This window comes from the organism of the source record quoted next, unplaced genomic scaffold (assembly GCF_019419815.1).
Source record: "Pyrus x bretschneideri cultivar Hongxiangsu unplaced genomic scaffold, Pyrus_bretschneideri_v1 Contig25, whole genome shotgun sequence".
Classification (NCBI taxonomy): Eukaryota; Viridiplantae; Streptophyta; class Magnoliopsida; order Rosales; family Rosaceae; genus Pyrus; species Pyrus x bretschneideri.
In genome coordinates this window covers 5,555,838-5,575,764 of record NW_025999557.1, presented here as the reverse complement: position 1 = coordinate 5,575,764, position 19,927 = coordinate 5,555,838, and the positions used below count along the sequence as shown (strand labels likewise).

The 19,927-nt window shown below is 35.2% G+C and overlaps 1 protein-coding gene and 1 pseudogene across 2 annotated transcripts; one reads left to right on the top strand and one right to left on the bottom strand.

The window, feature by feature from the left end:
* Positions 1 to 13,465: 13,465 nt before the first annotated feature.
* Positions 13,466 to 17,150, bottom strand: LOC103940414 (annotated as a pseudogene).
* On the top strand, positions 16,790 to 19,904 carry LOC125478653. Of its 2 annotated transcripts, none has more exons than XM_048587048.1 (7): positions 16,790 to 17,465; positions 18,064 to 18,463; positions 18,554 to 18,625; positions 18,731 to 18,793; positions 18,946 to 19,128; positions 19,294 to 19,567; positions 19,663 to 19,904. In XM_048587048.1, the coding sequence occupies exons 1-7, from the start codon at positions 17,272 to 17,274 to the stop codon at positions 19,896 to 19,898; spliced, it is 1,422 nt and encodes a 473-aa protein (XP_048443005.1). In that variant the 5' UTR covers positions 16,790 to 17,271; the 3' UTR covers positions 19,899 to 19,904. The 2 variants fall into 2 exon arrangements, with proteins under 2 accessions (XP_048443005.1, XP_048443004.1); XM_048587047.1 differs by having other exon boundaries at positions 18,946 to 19,200.
* The last annotated feature ends 23 nt before the right edge of the window (positions 19,905 to 19,927 follow it).

Genomic DNA, 19,927 nt, shown 5'->3' with positions numbered 1-19,927 from the left:
TTTTTCTATATTAATAAGAAACATCTCAACAGAGAATTTGTGGACCCGCAATCCCAAAATGGATAGGAAAACAACCTTGTTCATTTAATTCGTTCGGCAAATGGATTAGTTCAAATTCTAGTGGTTTTCCAAAATATATAACGTCAAGGCTTAGAGATCCTAGAAATCTTCCTTTAATAAGAGATTGGTTCTTGGTTAAGGAAAAAGACAAGGATGTGTTGTGGAATAGAATAAAGGTGTGTGTACATATATATATATATATATATATATAATTTTTTTTTTTACTTGAAAATAGTAGAATTAGTTAATGACTACAATTATAATAAATTAGCTTGCATTTTTTTTATGAATTTAGGGAGGTGTTATTTTTCGAGAAGAAGATTTAGTGAAAATGCCTCTAATCCGCAACATGACGCTTTCTATTGTGGAGCATTCGCACAAAGAACACAGAAATAGATTAAAAAAAATATTATAATGAAAGAGCAGAGGAGAAGCACTACAACCCTCCTCCTAATGTGGATTATACACAGTGGGCATAGATGGTGAGATATTAGGATAAAAAAAATGAAGGTAAACCTTTTATAATTTATTTTGTAATACCTTTTATATTTGTCTAATAAGTTCTCTTATTTTTTATGAGATTGCCGAAAAGAATAAGCATAATCAGGAAATGAAAACAATGAACCATATAACTAGTTCAAAAATGTTCGCAAGAGTGCGGGAAGAATATGTATATGTTATGCATTTTTTTAATTATTAATTTACAATTTACTTAGCATGTCATTTTTAATAAATGTAGTTAAATTTATGTAGTATATTTTGATATATAATTGAGTTTGGAAGAAAACACTGATGAACTTAGAACACAAGTTTATGTCGAAACAATGGGTCCTGAGAGTAGGAATAGGGTCTTTGAGGTTTTGGTCATGGGGTGTTTTTTTAGGCATATACATTAAATATGGCATTAATTATTTTCTTTTAATTTTTTTAATTATTATTAATAAAAACTGAGACAAGCTTTTTATATTTTTTTTATTAATGGTTGGTGGTGTCGATTATGAGCAACAATATAGTTGTTTATTTTATTTATTAAATAGTTAGTGGTGTCGGTTAGGGCCAACACCAATCTACTCTATCCGACAGTCTTTCTTAGTATCTAATGTCGCTTGTATATGACGGGAGTTTCATTGTCACTTTTATCCGACACTAATATCCTTTTTATTTTATTTTATATAGCTTTCCTTTTTCTTGGTAGATTAAGGGAACTAACCGACAACAAAAGCCTCTTCGTGACACTAGTAATGTTATCGGTTCTTTTATTCGACATTACATGAGTTTTTGTCAGATTTTTCCTAAATATCCGACATAAATGGGGTTTTCTTGTCCTTAATTTAAATGACACTATTGGATAGTTTTGTAGTAATGGTTTAGGAGATATTCACTAGGTTTTTCATTGAAGCCTTTTTCATGGAGATATTCACTAGGTTTTTCCAGTAGATATTCAATCTCATCCAATGGGGTAAAGTGAAATCCATCTCAAACCAGCAAAGTTTTATTTATGGTCTAAGACATAAGCTGGATGGTAACTGATACTATTTTTACCACATGCAAAAGTAGGGATAAAACAGTTAAAAATACTTGCAAAAGTACAAGATTATCGTAGTATAGCAGCTCAATCAAAGTCGTTTCCACATAGATTGATTAAATAATTTGTATTTAAACTAATTCTTAATTAACTATTTAAAACAAAGTTTTGAAAATGTTGATTTTATGACCTAGAGTATTAAAAACGAATTTTAAATTAAAAAAATTAAAGAAAAACAATTAAAGAAACCAATTTGAAGGGAACAATCTTAGAAATGATAAAAGGACACTAGGGTTCCGCCATCACTTTAACAATCTTCTGTAGTTTTACCAATTACTTATGAATTACACATGCAACTTTGATGGTTAGTTTTTTCTTATGCATATTCTATTTGTAGCATTCAAGCTAGGACATATATCAAACATGCATTCCGTCTGTAGCATTCAGATCAAATATAAATACGCATGACTTTTACACTTTGTGAAAACCCTTTGAAAAACTATGCAACCTCTAAGATGTGGCATTCACCATAGGTGAACTTACAACTATCAATCGCAAGAAGCAATACTCAATCCTCCGATAGCATGCCGATCAAATTGTATCTGATTACTTATTTAAACATCCTAATAGTAACTAAGCATTAAGATACAGAGACAGTTTAAACACAGTAATTAATAATTCAAAGTATGCAAGCATAATATCATAAGCAATTAAATAAAAACTACATATTCATGCTAAGGCTCAAGGTATTGCCTTAGCAAACGGAAATTAGTTACGACCAACCATAAAACAAAAGGAATTTTATTAAAATAGAAAAAAGATAGAAAACACCTTGAAAATAGACTTGAATCGATCGTCAAAAGCTCTCCAAATTAGTGCGTGTATTCTCCAAATTGATGTGTTCCCTCTCTAAACCCTAATGGCTAAATAGCCTTATTTATACTACTACAAAATAAAATTCTACCTAAAAAATGTCTTCTAAAAACTAGGAAACATAATAAAATAAAATAAAATCACTAGGAAATGAAAGTTTCCTATTTGAACTGAAATTCGAAATTTCTCATAAAATCTGACTTTTGACCGACCAAATCAACTCTGATTTGGTCCCAAAGATATCTTTTGAAAGCTTAAGTCATCACCAACAAATCCTCTGAAGGAATCTTCCTTAAAATATGCCATCTTGACCTCTAAAATGCCTACAACGTCCAAAAACATCAATTTAACATCACTTTGGTACCGTTTGGTATGCAGACGGGACGAAACGGGACATAATGGAATGGAACATAATGGAGGTTCTATGCTACTTTGGTGTACGCTCAGGCCGGAATGGAACGAAAGATTAAATGACAATTGTACCCATCCACTTTGACGAGTTCGACTTTACCTGAGCCACCGCCGACGAGTTCAATGTCATCCCTCACAGCTTCTGCCTAATCCTCGCCGCCTCATCCCTCAAGCGATGACGTCGTCCACGTCATTTCATCGGGTTTCCCCAATACCCTTATGTTCTTCTTGTTTGTTTCCCTAGAAAATTTCCTCTCTTTAGCTTTCTCAGGAACCCTTTATCCGATCTAGGTTTTCTTCATTTTGTTGTTTCTCTTCTTTGAATATAGAAATCAAACATAAAGAAAATTGTTTTTGTTGGGTTTTTGTCACTTGGTTTCTCGGAAAATTTGAAGAGTAATCAAAGACGCTTGATTTCCGGGAAAAACAAGATAACTCAGTTTTTTTAGTTGATACGTTGAGGTAAATTTTGATTTTTAATGAATATTTTATGCTAATTGTGTAGAAATGGAGAGATCTCTGGAATTTTGCTTAATTTTGTTTAATTTTCGAAGTGAAATTAATGATCAATATGAGGGGTATTGTTATCCAAAAAGTTATAATTTTGTGTTCCATTGGCTGGAACAAGTTGTTCCATAGGGGAGGGTGGCACGAGAATTGACTAAAATTTGTTCCACGGGATAGCACGTCCCAGGCAAATTGGGGCACCAAACATGGTACGAGTGCGTCCCATTCCATTACGTTCCGTTCCATCCCACGTACCAAATGGTACCTTTGGGAAAGTTGCACGTTTGACCTTCTTTTCTTGACCATGGTCAAACAACTTGGTAGAAAATCTTAAATTTTGACACAATCATCTTGAAAGACTCACGAACATCCTCCAATTGGAATCACTCCAAAATTCATCTATTTGATCACTTTTTACTCAAGATGAAGTCGAATGCCCTACATTGGAAATATAAGTCAAAGTATCAAATTTCTCACAAAATAACTAATAAATTAATACTAAGAATAGGGTAAAACATATAGTATAATATGGACTCATCAAATACCCCAAACTTAGATTTTTGCTTATTCTCAAGCAAAACAAATACAAAAACTAACAAACTTAAAAACTTTATTAAAACTCAACTAAGACAAAATTTTCATCTTCAAGTTGCAATCCATAGAAGACATTAAAAATCAAAACATCTTTCCAAAAGTTCCAACTAATCCCACCATAGACTCTAAGCCATTTAGAATCAGTTAGAAAAGAATTCATGAACTTCCCTTAGTGTAAAAGTGAACCAACATAGTTAAGGAGACTCGATGAAAACCCCTAACTTTCATCCTCTTTATTTAATACTTCATACATACTAACTTCACATATATATATATATATATAGTTTTTTACTAATTTTTTTTTTCTTGTCATATTTTTGTCTTCAGTAATTGTGGTGGTCGTGCAATGTTAGTTCACTTAAGCTTTCTATTCAACCCATGTAACGAGTTTTAGGTCAATGACTCTCAAACCATAAGGGCTTTAAGGCACTAGGTGTAGAACACCTCTAAGGACTTATAAACTCAAGCTGAAAAGGCTACGAAACTCATTGACCACCCTGGCCCATGCCAACTTGCGAAGACTGTACCGTTTGATGCGAGAATCATTATTAATCAAGCAAGACTGGCCCGGTTGCTAAAGAAAGTCGCAGATGGAACAATTATTATTTTATTTGTAACACTTTACTTAGAAAAATAATTAAAATACACTTAGACGAAAAGTAAGTGTTTCAATCTCACTCCCCACAAATCATGTTGGTGTGAAACGTGCAAATTTTTAAAGTATAATTCATGAATTAGTGTCTAAGCAATAATAAATAGAAAAGACTCTATTATGAGATTAACCTTCACCATGTCCATTTGTTCTAATGTTTAAAATAATATATGGATATTAACTTAAAAAGAATGAAATTTTTTATTTGACTCAAAAATTAAAAATCTAAAAATTCTTATTTCCCACCCCCAAACTTACATCACACATTGTCCTCAAGGTGTAGAAAAATAAAGAAAAGAAAAGAAACAAAAATAATAAGTCCTAAAAAACGTAAAACAACTAACAAAGATAAAGAAAATAAACTAGGACAATAAAAATAGAAAACAATAAATGAAATATAAAATAACAAATAAAACAGAAAAGAAAAGACAAGAAAATTGACACACCTTGGATTGGAAACCCAATAATACATATTGATATTTTTCGTTAGTTTTCTTTAAATTGAAATGTAAGGGTATTGTGAAGTAAAGTTCTAGGGAAAAAGATTCTAAATTGTAGGTTGTAATAGGTAACCATATTCACTTAATTTGTATTATCTAAAGAAAGAGGAAAACACCAACAAAGCCCTCAATTCACCCCTTGTTTCTAATTCCCCAATATCTCATACATTTTATATTAGTCCTTTGTACATAGTACATAACTTGTATTGTGATGATACATACATCAAAATAACTTGAATTAATTATATCTAGGAATTAACATGGATCACGCGGTGTTAATTTGTTTGAACAAATAGAAATTTATATCATGAAATATATATATATGTCCATTCCAATCCTAAAGATTATCACTTGAATTGCATTTCACATTGAAATTCACTTGAAATTTTAAAAAACTGCATTGCCGTGAGAACCAATCCTTCAGCCTTGTTACGTCTGGGACATCTTTCTTTGTTCTTTAAAGTGCTCCAGAATCTTATAGTTTACTGGTAGGTTTACCATGTCACACTGCAGATTAATAAGCTAGGGTCCAGAAAGTTGCATACCGGTAAAAATATAAATATTAATAAAGGGAAAAAAGAAAAGAAATAAAGACAATTGAATTGCATGTGGCATACCTTGCATGCATGCCCGCACGATAAAGAAAAAGAAAAACTCATTAAGTACTTAAACAATAATTATTGGTACCAGAGGAACTTGGAAGAGCAAATATATAAGGGCATAAGAAAGACTTGGAATTAGTTACAATTGTTTAAGTCGTTACCCGCATTGTAATAGTGAGACACCAGGAACTTGCATGGTTATGAACTCTCCGAATTTTAGAAAGACGCAATAGGTAAGGAACCCATGTTGGAGAAAGGGAGCACATGCAAAGGACTTATCCATAAGCATTTGAAAGCGTAGGTAATGGACTTGCACGTGCCCTGCTTCTCCAACAAGGAGCCTCACCCGTTTGAACCTAGCTACAACAATGGAACTCTCACTCACTTGAATTGCATGAAGGAAGAAGAAGCACACATATTTATAACTGCATTTTGAGAGAGAGAGAGAGAGAGAGAGGGGTGGGGGGTTTAGGTCTCGTGTCATCATCGTAAGTGATGAAGGGGAAGCGAAGTAATTAATTAAGATGAAGGTACGAAGTAATTAATTAAGATGAAGGTACTGCAGTGCATGGCAGTGAGTCCTGCCTGCCTTCTTTTCACAAAATCCATATATACCATTAATTTGTGTTGTTCCTTGGAGTCTTGGAGGATTCAATTTCAAAGCCCTCACACAAACAAGACAAACACAAACCTTTAAAAATTCAATCTCTTCCTCCGATTCCGATCCTACCAATATTTTTGAGAATCCAATCTTGTTTGGAGCTTTAATGAGGTAGCTTTGGATCAATAATCAAGAATCTCGGGCCATGATGTTTTCGTACACATATTAGATCACAAGAAAAGCTTATAATCTACATTGTTTCGGTAATGTTCTAACTCAATCATGCATGTGTTCAAATGACAATGCGTAACAAAGTTTAAATTAAAGTTATATTAACATTCTCATTGCAAAACAGTGTTGGATCAATCAAGAATCTCGGCCACAATGTTTCTATTCCAAGACCTCCCTATATTACGAGAAAAACTTAAAATCTGCGTTGTTTCAAAAATATCTCAAATCAATCATACACTGTTATATAAAAAAGTAACTAACTCAAGAGACATTGCTACAATAACTTCCTCGTTGCACAAAAGTTTATCTTATCATCATCAATTGGAATTTGGGTGGGTCAAGTGGAGGTTGTACTAGCCTTTGCCTTCAGGTTGGGAAGAAATATAGTGCAAGCATGGGATGATATGGAATGAATAATGCAAGGAATGCACGTAGGGCTTTGCGTGTACGGCTCAACCTTTTGAGTGGGGTATTAATTTTATTTATGTTTTTGCTTGATGAGTTTCTGAAGTAGCTAGCTTCACTACTCCCTTATATACATGATCATTCCCTATATATGGACTAGGCCTCATTTTTTTCCCTCCCAGAATTTATGCCTCTTTCCTTCATAAATAAGGACCTCAACCATTTCATACTTCCCGATCATGGCAAAGCTCCTTTTAATGTATTAGCTCATGCCATGATATCCCTTGTATTCTGCAACTTTGCAAACCCTGCTACTGCAGCAAGCGTGCGTTTGTTCAACCCCCTCACTACTCTTTTATGCACTACGCCAACCTATTATTAAGCTAGAAAATCTTTGATAATCATCGGGGTTAGCCTAGTGATGAGGGGTGACGAGTGACGGGTAGAAGTAGGTTAGGTTTTAAGGTTTGAAACCCTCCAATGTAGCAAAAAGCAATATGTAATTTGCTGAATCCCAAGTCTCTACATTTGACGTAAGTATATTTATATATTCATATGCGTTTGACCTCTCTCATGAAGTTGTAGATATTATTACATTTTCTTCGCTTCAGCTTTATGGAATATAACATACAACTGGAGATGTGTCATCTTTTCTTTGATCTCTGATATCACCTAATTTATGGTTTAACATGAGAATTCTATTGTGTAACCACTAACCCTGTCCGCCAATGGAAACACCACGTCACGTCCACCTTGTATGTGTTAAACATGAGTTGAACTCAGACTTAACTTGCTTCTTTTTTGTTGTGAAGCAGTGTTAAACCAAAATATCGGCTATTCATCTTCTTTTCTATCTCTCACATTGCTTGTTACGCTTGAGCCTCTCTCGTTTAAGTCCGATATCAACCGTGATTTAAGTTGACTTGAAAATTTGAGGCCACCGTCTTAAAATCACAAAAATGAGTTGTGGGGGAAGAACACAGATTCTGGATGAGGTCATGATGAAATCTTAGGTGTAGGAACATAAATACTTGGCGTGTGTTTGCACTCAGCACTTGAAAAATGGGGTGTATGCAGGAAATGCTTTATTTGGTCGCACACTCATGTATGTATTGCAGCCAACAGGATTTTCTTCGGAGTGAGGATCCTAGAAATTTGTAAATCATGTATGTTTATCGTGCATTGTATAGTTAGATTTCATTAGGTATTGTTTGTAATCAATTTTAAGAAAAAAAAAAAAAAATTAAGACCGTACAATTTACGATGAACATATACGATTTACAGATCTTCAAGATCCTCACAAAATGACCTAGAAAGAATCCGGATTCGTATTGCAGGGGTTTTGAATGTAAAACTCAATCATGCTTCCTTTCCTTCCTTACCCGCAAAGTTCAATTTTTTTCCACCATACTTGATGGATATGTTTGACTTATACTTTGACTTACACTTGAAAGAACAACAATATAAAATGTACTTGTGGTGGTGGGTAGGTGCATCTTTATTGGGATTTCTTTATTTCTTTATCCATTTATTTGCTTTAACATTAATACCAATCACCGACTAGTTATTGATTTACTGATACGTTGTTCAACTTTGTTAAAATTGAATAGAAGAAATTATGCTAATATTTACTGGATTTCAGATTTAGAAAAGTAGTCGAGCCTGATAACATAGGCATGTAAATAAGTAAGGCATTAAAGTGATTGATGGATGATGAAGCCTTGGTCAAGTGAGGCATGGTGTGTTGAGAATGAATCTCATATTGATAAGAGAATGGACTTTGCAGGGGCTTATAAGAGGTTGAGCTACTCTTCATATTGCCAAGTTGGTTATTATGGTGGAATCTCAACTTTCTTTATGGTACCAGAGCAGGTTGTCCATTGTGCAAAGCGCAACGGTCAAACGTATTCCACATCATCTCGATTTGTGTTGTCCACGTGTTAGAATTGAAAATTCGCCACATGCGATGGGGGTGTGTTGAGAATAAATCCCACATTGATGAGAGCCCCATATTACCATTTTATTTTATAGTGGAACCTTAATTTTTTATCATGATGTTTGAAATCTATTTACTAATGTTGTGAAGTCAGTTTGAGTATGTCCACAATTTTCTTCACTTTAGCATTATGGAATATAACATACAACTGGAGATGTATCATTTTTTCTTTGATCTTTGATATCACCTAATTTATGGTTTAACATGAGAATTCTATTGTGTAACCACTAACCCTGTTAGCCAATGGAAACATCACTTCCAGTCCAACTTGTATGTGTTAAACATGAGTTTAACTCAGACGTAACTTGCTTCTTTTTTGTTGTGAAGTAGTGTTAAACCAAAATATCAGCTATTCATCTTCTTTTCTATCTCTCACATTGCTTGTTACACTCGAGCCTCTCTCGTTTAAGTCCGATATCAACTATGATTTAAGTCGACATGAAAATTTGAGGCCACCGTCTTAGGGCTGGTTTGGTACTGAGGTGATTATGAAAAAAGTTGGTATAAAAAAAAATGGGAGCTGTTTTTGTGTTTGGTAAACATTCAGCTTCATTTTTTTTTCACAGTTTTGGGTGAAAAAAAGCCAAAAACAAGAAGATGCAAACCCAGCTTTGAAAAACCGATTTTTTTTCACATCTTTTTTACATAAAAGTTTACCAAACACTATAATACTGCTTTTTTTTTTTTTTTCAAAAGCACTTTTACAAAAAAAGTTTATCAAACACTTTACTGCTTTATTTCACAGCTGCTTATTCTCACAGTAGAACAGAAGCAGTTTTTTTTCAAAGCACAGCAATACCAAACCAGCCCTTAAAATCACAAAAATGAGTTGTGGGGGAAGAAGAACACAAATTCTGGGATGAGGTCATGATGAAATCTTAGGTGTAGGAACATAAATACTTGGCGTATGTTTGCACTCAGCACTTGAAAAATGGGTGCATGCAGTAAATGCTTATTTGGTGGCACACTCATGTATGTATTGCAGCCAACAGGATTTTCTTCGGATTTTTTTTGTGAGGATTCTGAAGATTCGTAAATTATGTATATTCATTGTGCATCGTATGGTTAAATTTCATCAGGTACTGTTTGTGTTCAATTTAAAAAAAAAATAATAATAAATAAATAAATAAAAGATTGTAGAATTTACGATGAACAAATATGATTTACGAATCATAACTCAGAAAGAATCCGGATTCGTATTGCAGGGGTTTTGAATGTAAAACTCAATCATGCTTCCTTTCCTTCCTTCCCCGTAAAGTTCAATTTTTTCCACCATACTTGATGGATATGTTTGACTGACGCTTGAAAGAACAACAATACAAAAAGTACTTGTGGGGGTGGGTATGTGCGTCTTCACTGTTGAACCCTACTGCACGCTCAGTTTTTTGCTTGCTTAGCTAATGTGTTTGTCCAAAAAAAAAAAAAAAAAGCTAATTTGTTTGTCTCTTGTAGGTTTTTTTTTTTGTACGTTCTGCCATTTTTACCTTGGAGTTTACCAACAAAAACACAATGAAAAAAACAAAATGTACCTGTGGTGATGGGTAAGTGCATCTTTATTGGGATTTCCTTATTTTTTTATCCCTTTCTTTGCTTTAACATTAATACCAATCACTGACTAATTATTAATGTACTGATACGCCGTTGAACTTTGTTAAAATTGCATAGAAGAAAGTATCAATATCAAAAAACAATGAAAAAAGCAAAATGTACTTGTGGTGGTGGGTAAGTGCATCTTTATTGGGGTTTCCTTATTTCTTTATCCATTTCTTTGCTTTAACATTAATATCAATCACTGACTAGCTATTGGTGCAATGATACATCGTTGAACTCTGTTAAAATTGCATAGAAGAAAGTATCAATATTATATTTATATTGGGCATATTTTATTATTATATGTACAAATAATAGGTAAATTAGTATTGTATAAAATAATAATGTTTTATTATGTAGGCAAATTATTTGCATGTATTGGGTTTGCTTTATCATGTAGGTCAATTATTTTGCATATATTGGATTTGCTTTATTTTCACATGTATTTTACATATGAGTATTAGGTGCACTATTTGAATCAAATAACATTAATTTTTTGGAGGTAAATTATTTTGCATGAATTTTTACATACATCAAGCATTTTTTTTTTTTTTTACATATGTGTGTATCAAATTATATAAATAAAGAAATATAATATATATAGAGAGAGAGAGAGAGAGAGGATCAAGGGACAAATATTTTTACAAATACTTTTACACTCTTTTTAAGCCTTTTGATTACATGACATCTAATGGTTCTTATTTATTCATTAAATGACATGGATGCTTATGTGGATTTTAACAAATATTAAAGATAAAATAAAACTGAAAAAAAATCTGGAAAATTAAAAATATAATTAAAAAGGGAATAAACTCTTTTAAGCCAACCTCTTAAGCTCAGGAGAGGATCCAAATCCTGATTAGCTAATGTTTTTGTCTCCTTGTAGGCTTTTTTTTGGATATGTTTTGACATCTTTGCCTTGAAGATTACCAAAACAAAAAAAACAAAACAAAACAAAATGTAACTTGTGGTGGTGGGTAGGTGCATCTTTATTGCGATTTCCTTATTTCTTTATCCATTTATTTGCTTTAACATTAATATCTATTACTGACTATCTATTGGTCTATTGATACGTCGTTCAACTTTGTTAAAATTGCATAGAAGAAATTATGCTAATGTTTACTGGATTTTAGATTTAGAAAAGTAGTCGAGCCTGGTAACGTAGACTTATAACTAAGTAGGGCATTAAAGTGATTGATGGGTGATGAAGTCTTGGTCAAGTGAGGCATGGTGTGTTGAGAATGAATCTCATATTGATGAGAGGAGGGCATTTGCATGAGCTTATAAGAGATTTGGCTACTCTTCATATTGCAAATTGGTTATTATGATGGAATCCCAATTTTCTTCATGGTACCAGAGCAGGTTGTCCCTCATACGAAGCCTAATAGTCACACGTATTCCACATTATCTCGATTTGTGTTGTCCGCATGTTAGACTTGAAAATTCATCATGTAATGGGGGTGTGTTGAAAATAAATCCCACATTAATGAGAGCCCCATATTACCAATTTGTTTTATGGTGGAACCCTAACTTTTTTCATGATGTTTGAAATCTATTCACTACATCTGTGAAGAAGTATGTCCTAAGCTACTAAGGTTAATAGGGCATCCCACCATGGGAGGGTAGCAAACAAACATTTAGAAAAGTAAAAATATTAGGAAAATAATTGTTTCCTTCCACTGAAATTAAGCGTTCCTACTTTTCAGCCAATCACACTACGATACTGTTTGGGCCCAAAATGTTAGTTTGGGCCGAGTTCAGAATCATTCTTGGCCCGAAGGATTTTATTTTTAAAACAAAAAGTATTGTGGATCGTCTAGTTCGTGGGCCGCTTAGTCGAGGTCAACTAAGCTCTATCGCAAGGTGGATGGACGGGTAGTGGAATCCTGATGCAATAAGGAATCTCGGCAGGAGAAGGATGTTAACAGCCTGGAAATGAATATGGCCTAATAAGAGGAGGAATTCAAAGTCCTGATAGGAGTAGGATTGGTCGAGATAAGGTTGGATCGGGATGAGGAATCCTAATCTGAGTATGGTCTTAATTCATAGTTGCCACTATAAATAGAGGAGGTTGTGCATTGTTTTATCTCTCTCCAATTCAACACACAATTGCCCTGTGCAAAACCTCTCAAACATCTTGAGATTTTTTTTATTTTCTTTTTCCCGCCAACACATCTTCAGTTTGGATAAACAGCACTGTGAAGGCAACCGGCGAACATCTTCAGTTTGGATAAACAGCACTGTTACCGTAGAATCAGCCGACCGAGGAGCATCTTCAATTTGAATAAACAACACTGCGTTGAGGCTGACTGGTTACCTATCCAAGTCTCGGCCGAGAAGGGTTTCCGAATCCTTATTGGCAGAGGTCATCTTATTAACCTTTTCGACGAAGTAAGGTGTTACGAGTTACGACATTTGGCACATTGAACGCCGAGTGATTTTATGATTGGATATTCGCAAGTGAGTTTCAGAGTTCGGCATTCTGATGGCCAAACCACATTTACCATCAAGACACACATCACCTTTGAGTACTTGTGTCCATATAGTCTGGTGTCGATTCGACGTGCTTATACTCTCACAAATATAATCATTGTGACCAAATCCGGCGCCGACAATTTGTGAACTTCGCAGAACTAGCAGCCTTGTCTTCAAGCTCGAGAACCCAAAGACCGAGACGTGTTCCTTCCTTAGTCGCAGTCGCAAGATAAAGAAGTCAGCAACGCGCTCAACGCAACATCAACAAATTTTACTCCTTGGCCGAGCTCGGCCGACGAGTTGGCACGCCCCACATTCAACCAAATGATGTAGTTAGCTTATTAGTTACTCGATCTGCGCGCCACGTAGGCTTTGTAATTTTTAGGGTCAACAGATACATACACATAAATTATTATAATTTTTTCTTTTTCTTTTTGTGTTTGTCAAGAGTAATATATGCACACATCGAACTGTAATTTGCAAGAGAAAAATGGAGAAGACAACTCGAGTCCATCACCAAATCATAAAAGTTAACAACATTCTCACCAAAGCCAGAGATAAATAAATGAAGGTAAAATGTACATGACTAAAACACTAATCTCATCTTGCTCTATACATCCAGATGCTAATCGTATCTTGAAATTGAAATTCACTTGAACAACGTAGCGCATCCTAATCTGATCCACATTGTAAACTATGTACTCATTGTACAATAATGAACCCTGCATGGAGCACATAAACAAAATCAATTTACAATGAAGCTGCCTGCCTCGTTTAACAGTTCCAAATCAAATTCACATCCAAACAAGTTCTGGAAAACGATGTATTTCTACCTTCGGGCGGCTTGTATTCTCTTTCGGCTTTCCTAGAGGAACCACGACGCCATCATCTAGTAGCTGAGCTTCTGAAAAATCTGGTTCAGTTCCCCCAACTCCTTCAGTGCTGCAGTATTATGTTACATACCAAATCAAGTAATGCAATGCGCGTTTTAGTTTCGAAAAATCGAATAATGTAACAAGCTTTCGTCGAAGGTCAATTCTCTCACACATAATGCAGACAAACTTCTCGATCAAGAAATATACAAAGTTTATAAGGAAAGGAAGATAAACTTTCAATGCAAAATATCAAAAGCGTAAGTGAATAGAAGATGTTTTATCACTTAAACAGTTTAGTTATTACTTATCAGCAATAGATGGGAGGGTCCAGTAAAGAAAAAGTGAAGCACATACATGTGAAGTGCAGTCCCTCAAAAGTATCCCGTTGGGCGCCCTTCGAGTGTAGCAGATCTTAATGGTTGGGGAAATTCAAATTTTAATCCACAAATATTTTTCCAGTCTCTCGTATAAATCTTGATCTTAATGGTACGCAATGCGCTGAAGGATATATTGATAATCTGATGCCAAACCACTCTTAGCACCATATCTTCATCGTTTTTGGTGTAGAATTTATGTGTTTTACTTGCTGAAACTTGAAAGGCTACCTCGCATGGAAGCAGCAGATGTACAACCACTAGATGCATAGCAATAATTTGCACTTTTGGAGGACATGTCTGCGAAGTAAACTCCTTTCCCGAACAACTAACCAGTCACTGGTGCTTCAGGTGGAGCTATGCGCAAACCTGGGTTGTCATGGCACATGTTTAACTAAATTATTAAGCACTAAATACATTCATATACCGTGTCTGCACGAGTGTGCACACGGTGACACACATACACAAACACACGCCCATTGTCATGTATACTACGAAGCTACACCATAAAGGATCACCTTGAGATAATATGCCAGCCCTATTTGTGAGACAAGAACCATGCCATAAAAGCATTCTATTTTTCGTACTTGAAAACTGCTCACAAGAGAAACACAATTAGAAATTGCTTAAAATAAAAAATATAGGATATTCAAAACCAACAAGGAAACTTCAAGTATTTGTAATATTATCGGAGATGGATGAAACATTTTATGAAAAGCCTCTCGTAGATCAACCTAACCTTCTGAAGCGTTCAACTTCACCCTCTTTTGATGTGCGGAATATTTGAACGATATCAACAGTGTAACTTGAATGTGTTTTTGCATGAGTATTATGCAAATATTTTGCAATCTGACAACAGAAAAATAAGGAAAAAAGATCAAAACTAAGCAGATAAATTATTAGCTTAATTTTGTTTATATTCAAATTTCCATTGCTTATTACTCATAGATACCATATCAAATTCATGAGAATCAACACCAATCGGTGTCAACTCACAATGGAGGCGTTGGTAACTGGAATACAAGGGATCTCCCTATAATAATGGCAGAAACATACATTAGTAGGAAGGATAGATACTAAAACATAAGGGCAAGTCCGCAAGTGAACTATGAAGCATAAGATGAAAAGAGATTTACCTGCGTTCCTGTGTCATCCTTCAACAATTTCGTTGCAACCTCAATTTCATCCAGTGCTTCAACCTTCACGTAGAGAAGAGTTAATAATAATCGTCACACAAAAATAGCACTGATAGGTGGCACGGTACTTATTTGAAGGAATAAAGGAATATAACATTTGATTTAAGTTTTGGAAGTTTTTAGCCAAACTATACCCACAAATACAAGAAACAATTTACAAAAAGAATTACCATTTCTAAATTGTGTTTCAACTTCTGAGGAGTACCAATCACAAAATTACCTGCATTACTCATATTTCCATACCAATTGTATGCCTTCATTTACAAGAGAGAGAGAGAGAGAGAGAGAGAGAGAGAGAGATAACCCACGCATTTTTTTAAATCCAAAGTCATGAGGAATGACAGTGTAGAACTCTCTGCAAGAGGATGCCCATAAAAAATTGGAATTCCAAATTTATTTGAAGCTAAAGGTACCAATGACGATACAGAAAGTACTTGTGGTGGTGGGTATGTACGTCTTCACTGTTGAACCCTACTGCACTGCTCAGTTTTTTGCTTGCTTAGCTAATGTGCTTGTCTCGTTGTAGGCTTTTTTTTGTACGTTCCGCCATCTTTACCTTGGAGTTTACTCAAAAAAAAAAAGAAAAGTACTTGTGATGGTGGGTAGGTGCATCTTTATTGGGATTTCCTTATTTCTTTATCTATTTATTTGCTTTAACATCAATATCAATCACCGATTAGCTATTGGTGTACTAATACGTCGTTCAACTTTGTTAAAATTGCATAGAAGAAATTATGCTACTTAGGTTGATAGGGCCAGCAAAAAAACATTTAGAAAAGTAAAAATATTAGGAAAATAATTGTTTCCTTCCATTGAAATAAAGCGTTCCTACTTTTCCGCCAATCATAGTACAAAACATACACATAATTTTGTTTTCTTCATTTTTTTGTATTTTTCAAGAGTAAGATATGCACGCACAAACTGTAATTTACTAGAGAAAAATGGAGAAGACAAGACGAGTCCATCACCAAATCATATAAGTTAACAACATTCTCACCAAAGATAAATAAATGAAGGTAAAATGTACATGACTACAACACTAATCGTATATTGAAATTGAAATTCACTTGAACAACGTAGTGCATCCTAATCCGTTTCACATTGTAAACTATGTACTCATTGTACTGTAATGAACCCTGCATGAAGCACATAAACAAAATCAATTTACAACGAAGCTGCCTGCCTCGTTTAACAGTTTCAAATCAAATTCACATCCAAACAAGTTCTGGAAAACGATGTATTTCTACCTTCGGACGGCTTGTATTCTCTTACGGCTTTCCTAGAGGAACCACGACGCCATCATCTAGCAACTGAGCTTCGTTCCGGTGGTGGCTGGAGTTGGTCCGTCGGAGTCGTCCTCTTTCTCCGCAGTGTCCGCGGCAAGAGTTTTTGGCGGGCTCTTTGATTTCTGGGAAAATGCCCAATGTTATGGGCAGGCCCACCTGTTTTGGGCCCAATTAATTGTGCGGTTTGGAAAAATAAATAAATAAATTATGCGCACGTGTTAGATTAAAACTACAAACTATAAAGAATAAAAGTTGATCAACACAGTAAATTACGCGCTCTTCCCGCTTCCTCTTCCATCCCAGTCGAACACTCCGCCGTCGCCACCGCCGCCGTGGACTCGATTTTAAACGCGTCGTTAGAAGAAATCTGCTTGGAGGGCCGAAACGGTCTCGCCATATCAGCCCTCTGGTCCAGACTCGAGTCCTCTCTTTCCTCCTCCAATTTTTCTGATCACGGATTCAAACAAGCCTTATGGGCGGAGCTCCGGTCAGTCCCGACCCTCAAATTCCTGAACCAGATGCAAAATCCCCGGTACTGCAGCCCAACGGATTCTTCAATCCAGTCCTTCCAAGACGCCGAGAAACTCGACCTGAAGCTCGTCGCCGATCAGCCTCCAAGGAACAGCTTCCTGGGCCTCTACATTGCCCAACCCGCCGTTGAAAACCTCTGTTCGTATCAGCGCCGAACCCTCGAAAGAGTTTCCACCGCTAGGTATCAACCTCTCCTTTCAAAATCCAGAATCTAACTTTCCAGTTTATTTTTAATTGTTTGTGTTTTGTATGTGTGAAATTGGTGATGCGGTTGTGTGTATATATGTGTGATTTCACGGTTTCGATTGATTTGAATATCGCCTAAGTACAATGTGAGGCAAGCTAGCTAAGTAATTAAGTTAAAACATTGAGTAATTAACATCGAAAAGTATATAATTCATCGTCATTGGTGAAGTTTTGAGTTGAATGTAACGTGCTTTGTTTGAACGGATTTCTAGTCCATCATCGGAAATTTCAGGCAAGCAAGTGGCGACCATTATAAAGTTAGAAGTTTGGTTTTTCCTAATAAATGTGTACTTATCCGATTTTACATTGCTTAGCATAAGATGTTAATGAATTGCAATGTGAGCCGAGAAAACTTGGTACTCAAGCAAGAGATGTTTTTGTTGGTGCATATAGTTTCCCTCTCTCTCTCTCTCTCTCTCTGTGTGAAAAGTGTCGAGAGATTGCCATTTTTTGGTGTGGCTGTGAGATAACGATTTTGTAGGTTAATTAGGTTGTCTTATGGTTTACTTTATTGTGAATTTGGGTACTTGTAGAACGGATGGAATTACACAAAGTCAACTTTCCAAGGAATTGGGCATTCTAGGCGAAAACTATTTCTACAAAGTGAGAAAGCTTGAATGTCAAGGGTTAATTGCGAAGCGACCTGCATTGGTGAGGAAAAAAAATCCTGATGACGAAGGCCACTCGAGCAATAATTTGAGCGTGACTACCAATTTGATATACTTACATCGCTATGCAAATGATTTGGGCTCTCAACAAGAAGTTGAGATCACAAAGGTAGAACAGAATACAGAGAGTTTTGGAAATGCAAAAGAAATCCCTGCAAGTGGAGATGGATTTTCGGGAAATGGAGTTAAAGATAATGTGCTTGTAAATGACTATTTATCAGCAACGAAGGCAGTCTGCGATAAGCTCAAAGAATCCAATGGCAAGGTCAGGTTTCATAAAAGTTTTGGTAGATATGTCAAAGTAGTTCTTTTTACAGTTTATGTTGAATTTGTTTATGTTATTTTGTTGTCAAAGGTTCTTGTTTCGGATCTCAAGAAAGAACTTGGTTACAGCGGAACACGTTCAGGAAATAGAGCGTGGAGGAAGGTGAAATTGGATTAACTATATACACTGTTATTAATATTAGCAATTTTATAAGTTAAACTGATGTTTTCTTTGAATTGTATTGTTCCCTGCATATTATTCTTCCAGATTTGTTGCAGATTGGAAGCTGCTCATATTGTGAAAAAGTTTGAGGCTCAAGTAAATGAGAAGGTTTCCCAATAATCTTTTTAACCAAACATCGGTTCTCTGGTGTACATGTTCTATATTGTGGTTCTTCATTCTTTTATTTGAACAGTCTCTTGGATTGGAAGCTGCTTGTGTTCGTTGGTAATGACTTGATATCGCTTTTGCAATTTGAACAGGTTGAGCAATACCTTGTTTTGCTAAAAAAGTTTTGTCCAAAGAGTCTCAAGCCAAAAAATCTTGGGCAGGTGAAAATCGTAAAGAAATATCAAACTGCTCATCTGCTTGCGGAACTTCCGATTGAGCATCAAATTCAAGAATTGATTAATGCTACAGGATCAGAGGGTATCATTATGTCTAATGTGAGTGCATTGTGTGTTACTCTTTGTTCGGGTAAATGCATTAGGAGTGCTTCGTTAGAGCCGCTCTGTGTGGTATAATTCCTGCCATTTATTGTAAGTTTCATTTCAACTACTAATACATAAAATCAATTTTCCTTTAATGTTTTTCGGTTTTGCTATAAACAGATTTCCAAGAGGCTTGGAATTGGCAGGAAAGAGAGTGATAAGTGGATTGAAAGTATGTGCTCTAGGTTTGGGATGATTAAGAAGAAACAACGAAACAAAAAAGTCAATGAATATCGAGTTTGGGCACGAGGGAAATGCAATTTCAAATCAGCCAAGGCATTCTTTAATCAATCAGAAAATGACAACACAACAACAACAACAACAACGCCTTATGTTAGCGGTGTAGATACTCTTGATAGGACAGATCAAATTCAAAATCATTCAACTTTGACAGGTGATAATGCTAACCTGTAAATACGAAAAATAGAGATTAGTGGATCTCCTTGGTGTAAAGAATCTAACCATATGCATCTCTGTCCTGGATTACAGAAACGGAAACACATGATGCCGCATCAGATACACCACTTTCAGTCTTGAAGCCACGTCTGACTTTGACAGTGGACAGTGCCAGAAAGGAAGAAAGCATGCTAGAACAGGTACAGGTTCTTGTCCTCATCCTTGCCTTGAAGAATTTTCTGGTCATCTTAATAATATTCGTTATCTTTATGTTTGTTACTCATTCAATATATGTACACAGTCGTCCAATTAATGCATGTTTACGATAATTGCTAACATCTTAATGGATCCAGGATAA

Excerpts from the sequence above, each read along its gene's own strand:
- LOC125478653 (XM_048587047.1), top strand. The coding sequence starts at position 17,272 with ATGCAAAATCCCCGGTACTGCAGCCCAACGGATTCTTCAATCCAGTCC. Across the intron at positions 18,464-18,553 it reads TCAAAGAATCCAATGGCAAG|GTTCTTGTTTCGGATCTCAA; the intron begins GTCAGGTTTCAT and ends TTGTTGTCAAAG. Across the intron at positions 19,201-19,293 it reads CGTTAGAGCCGCTCTGTGTG|ATTTCCAAGAGGCTTGGAAT; the intron begins GTATAATTCCTG and ends TGCTATAAACAG.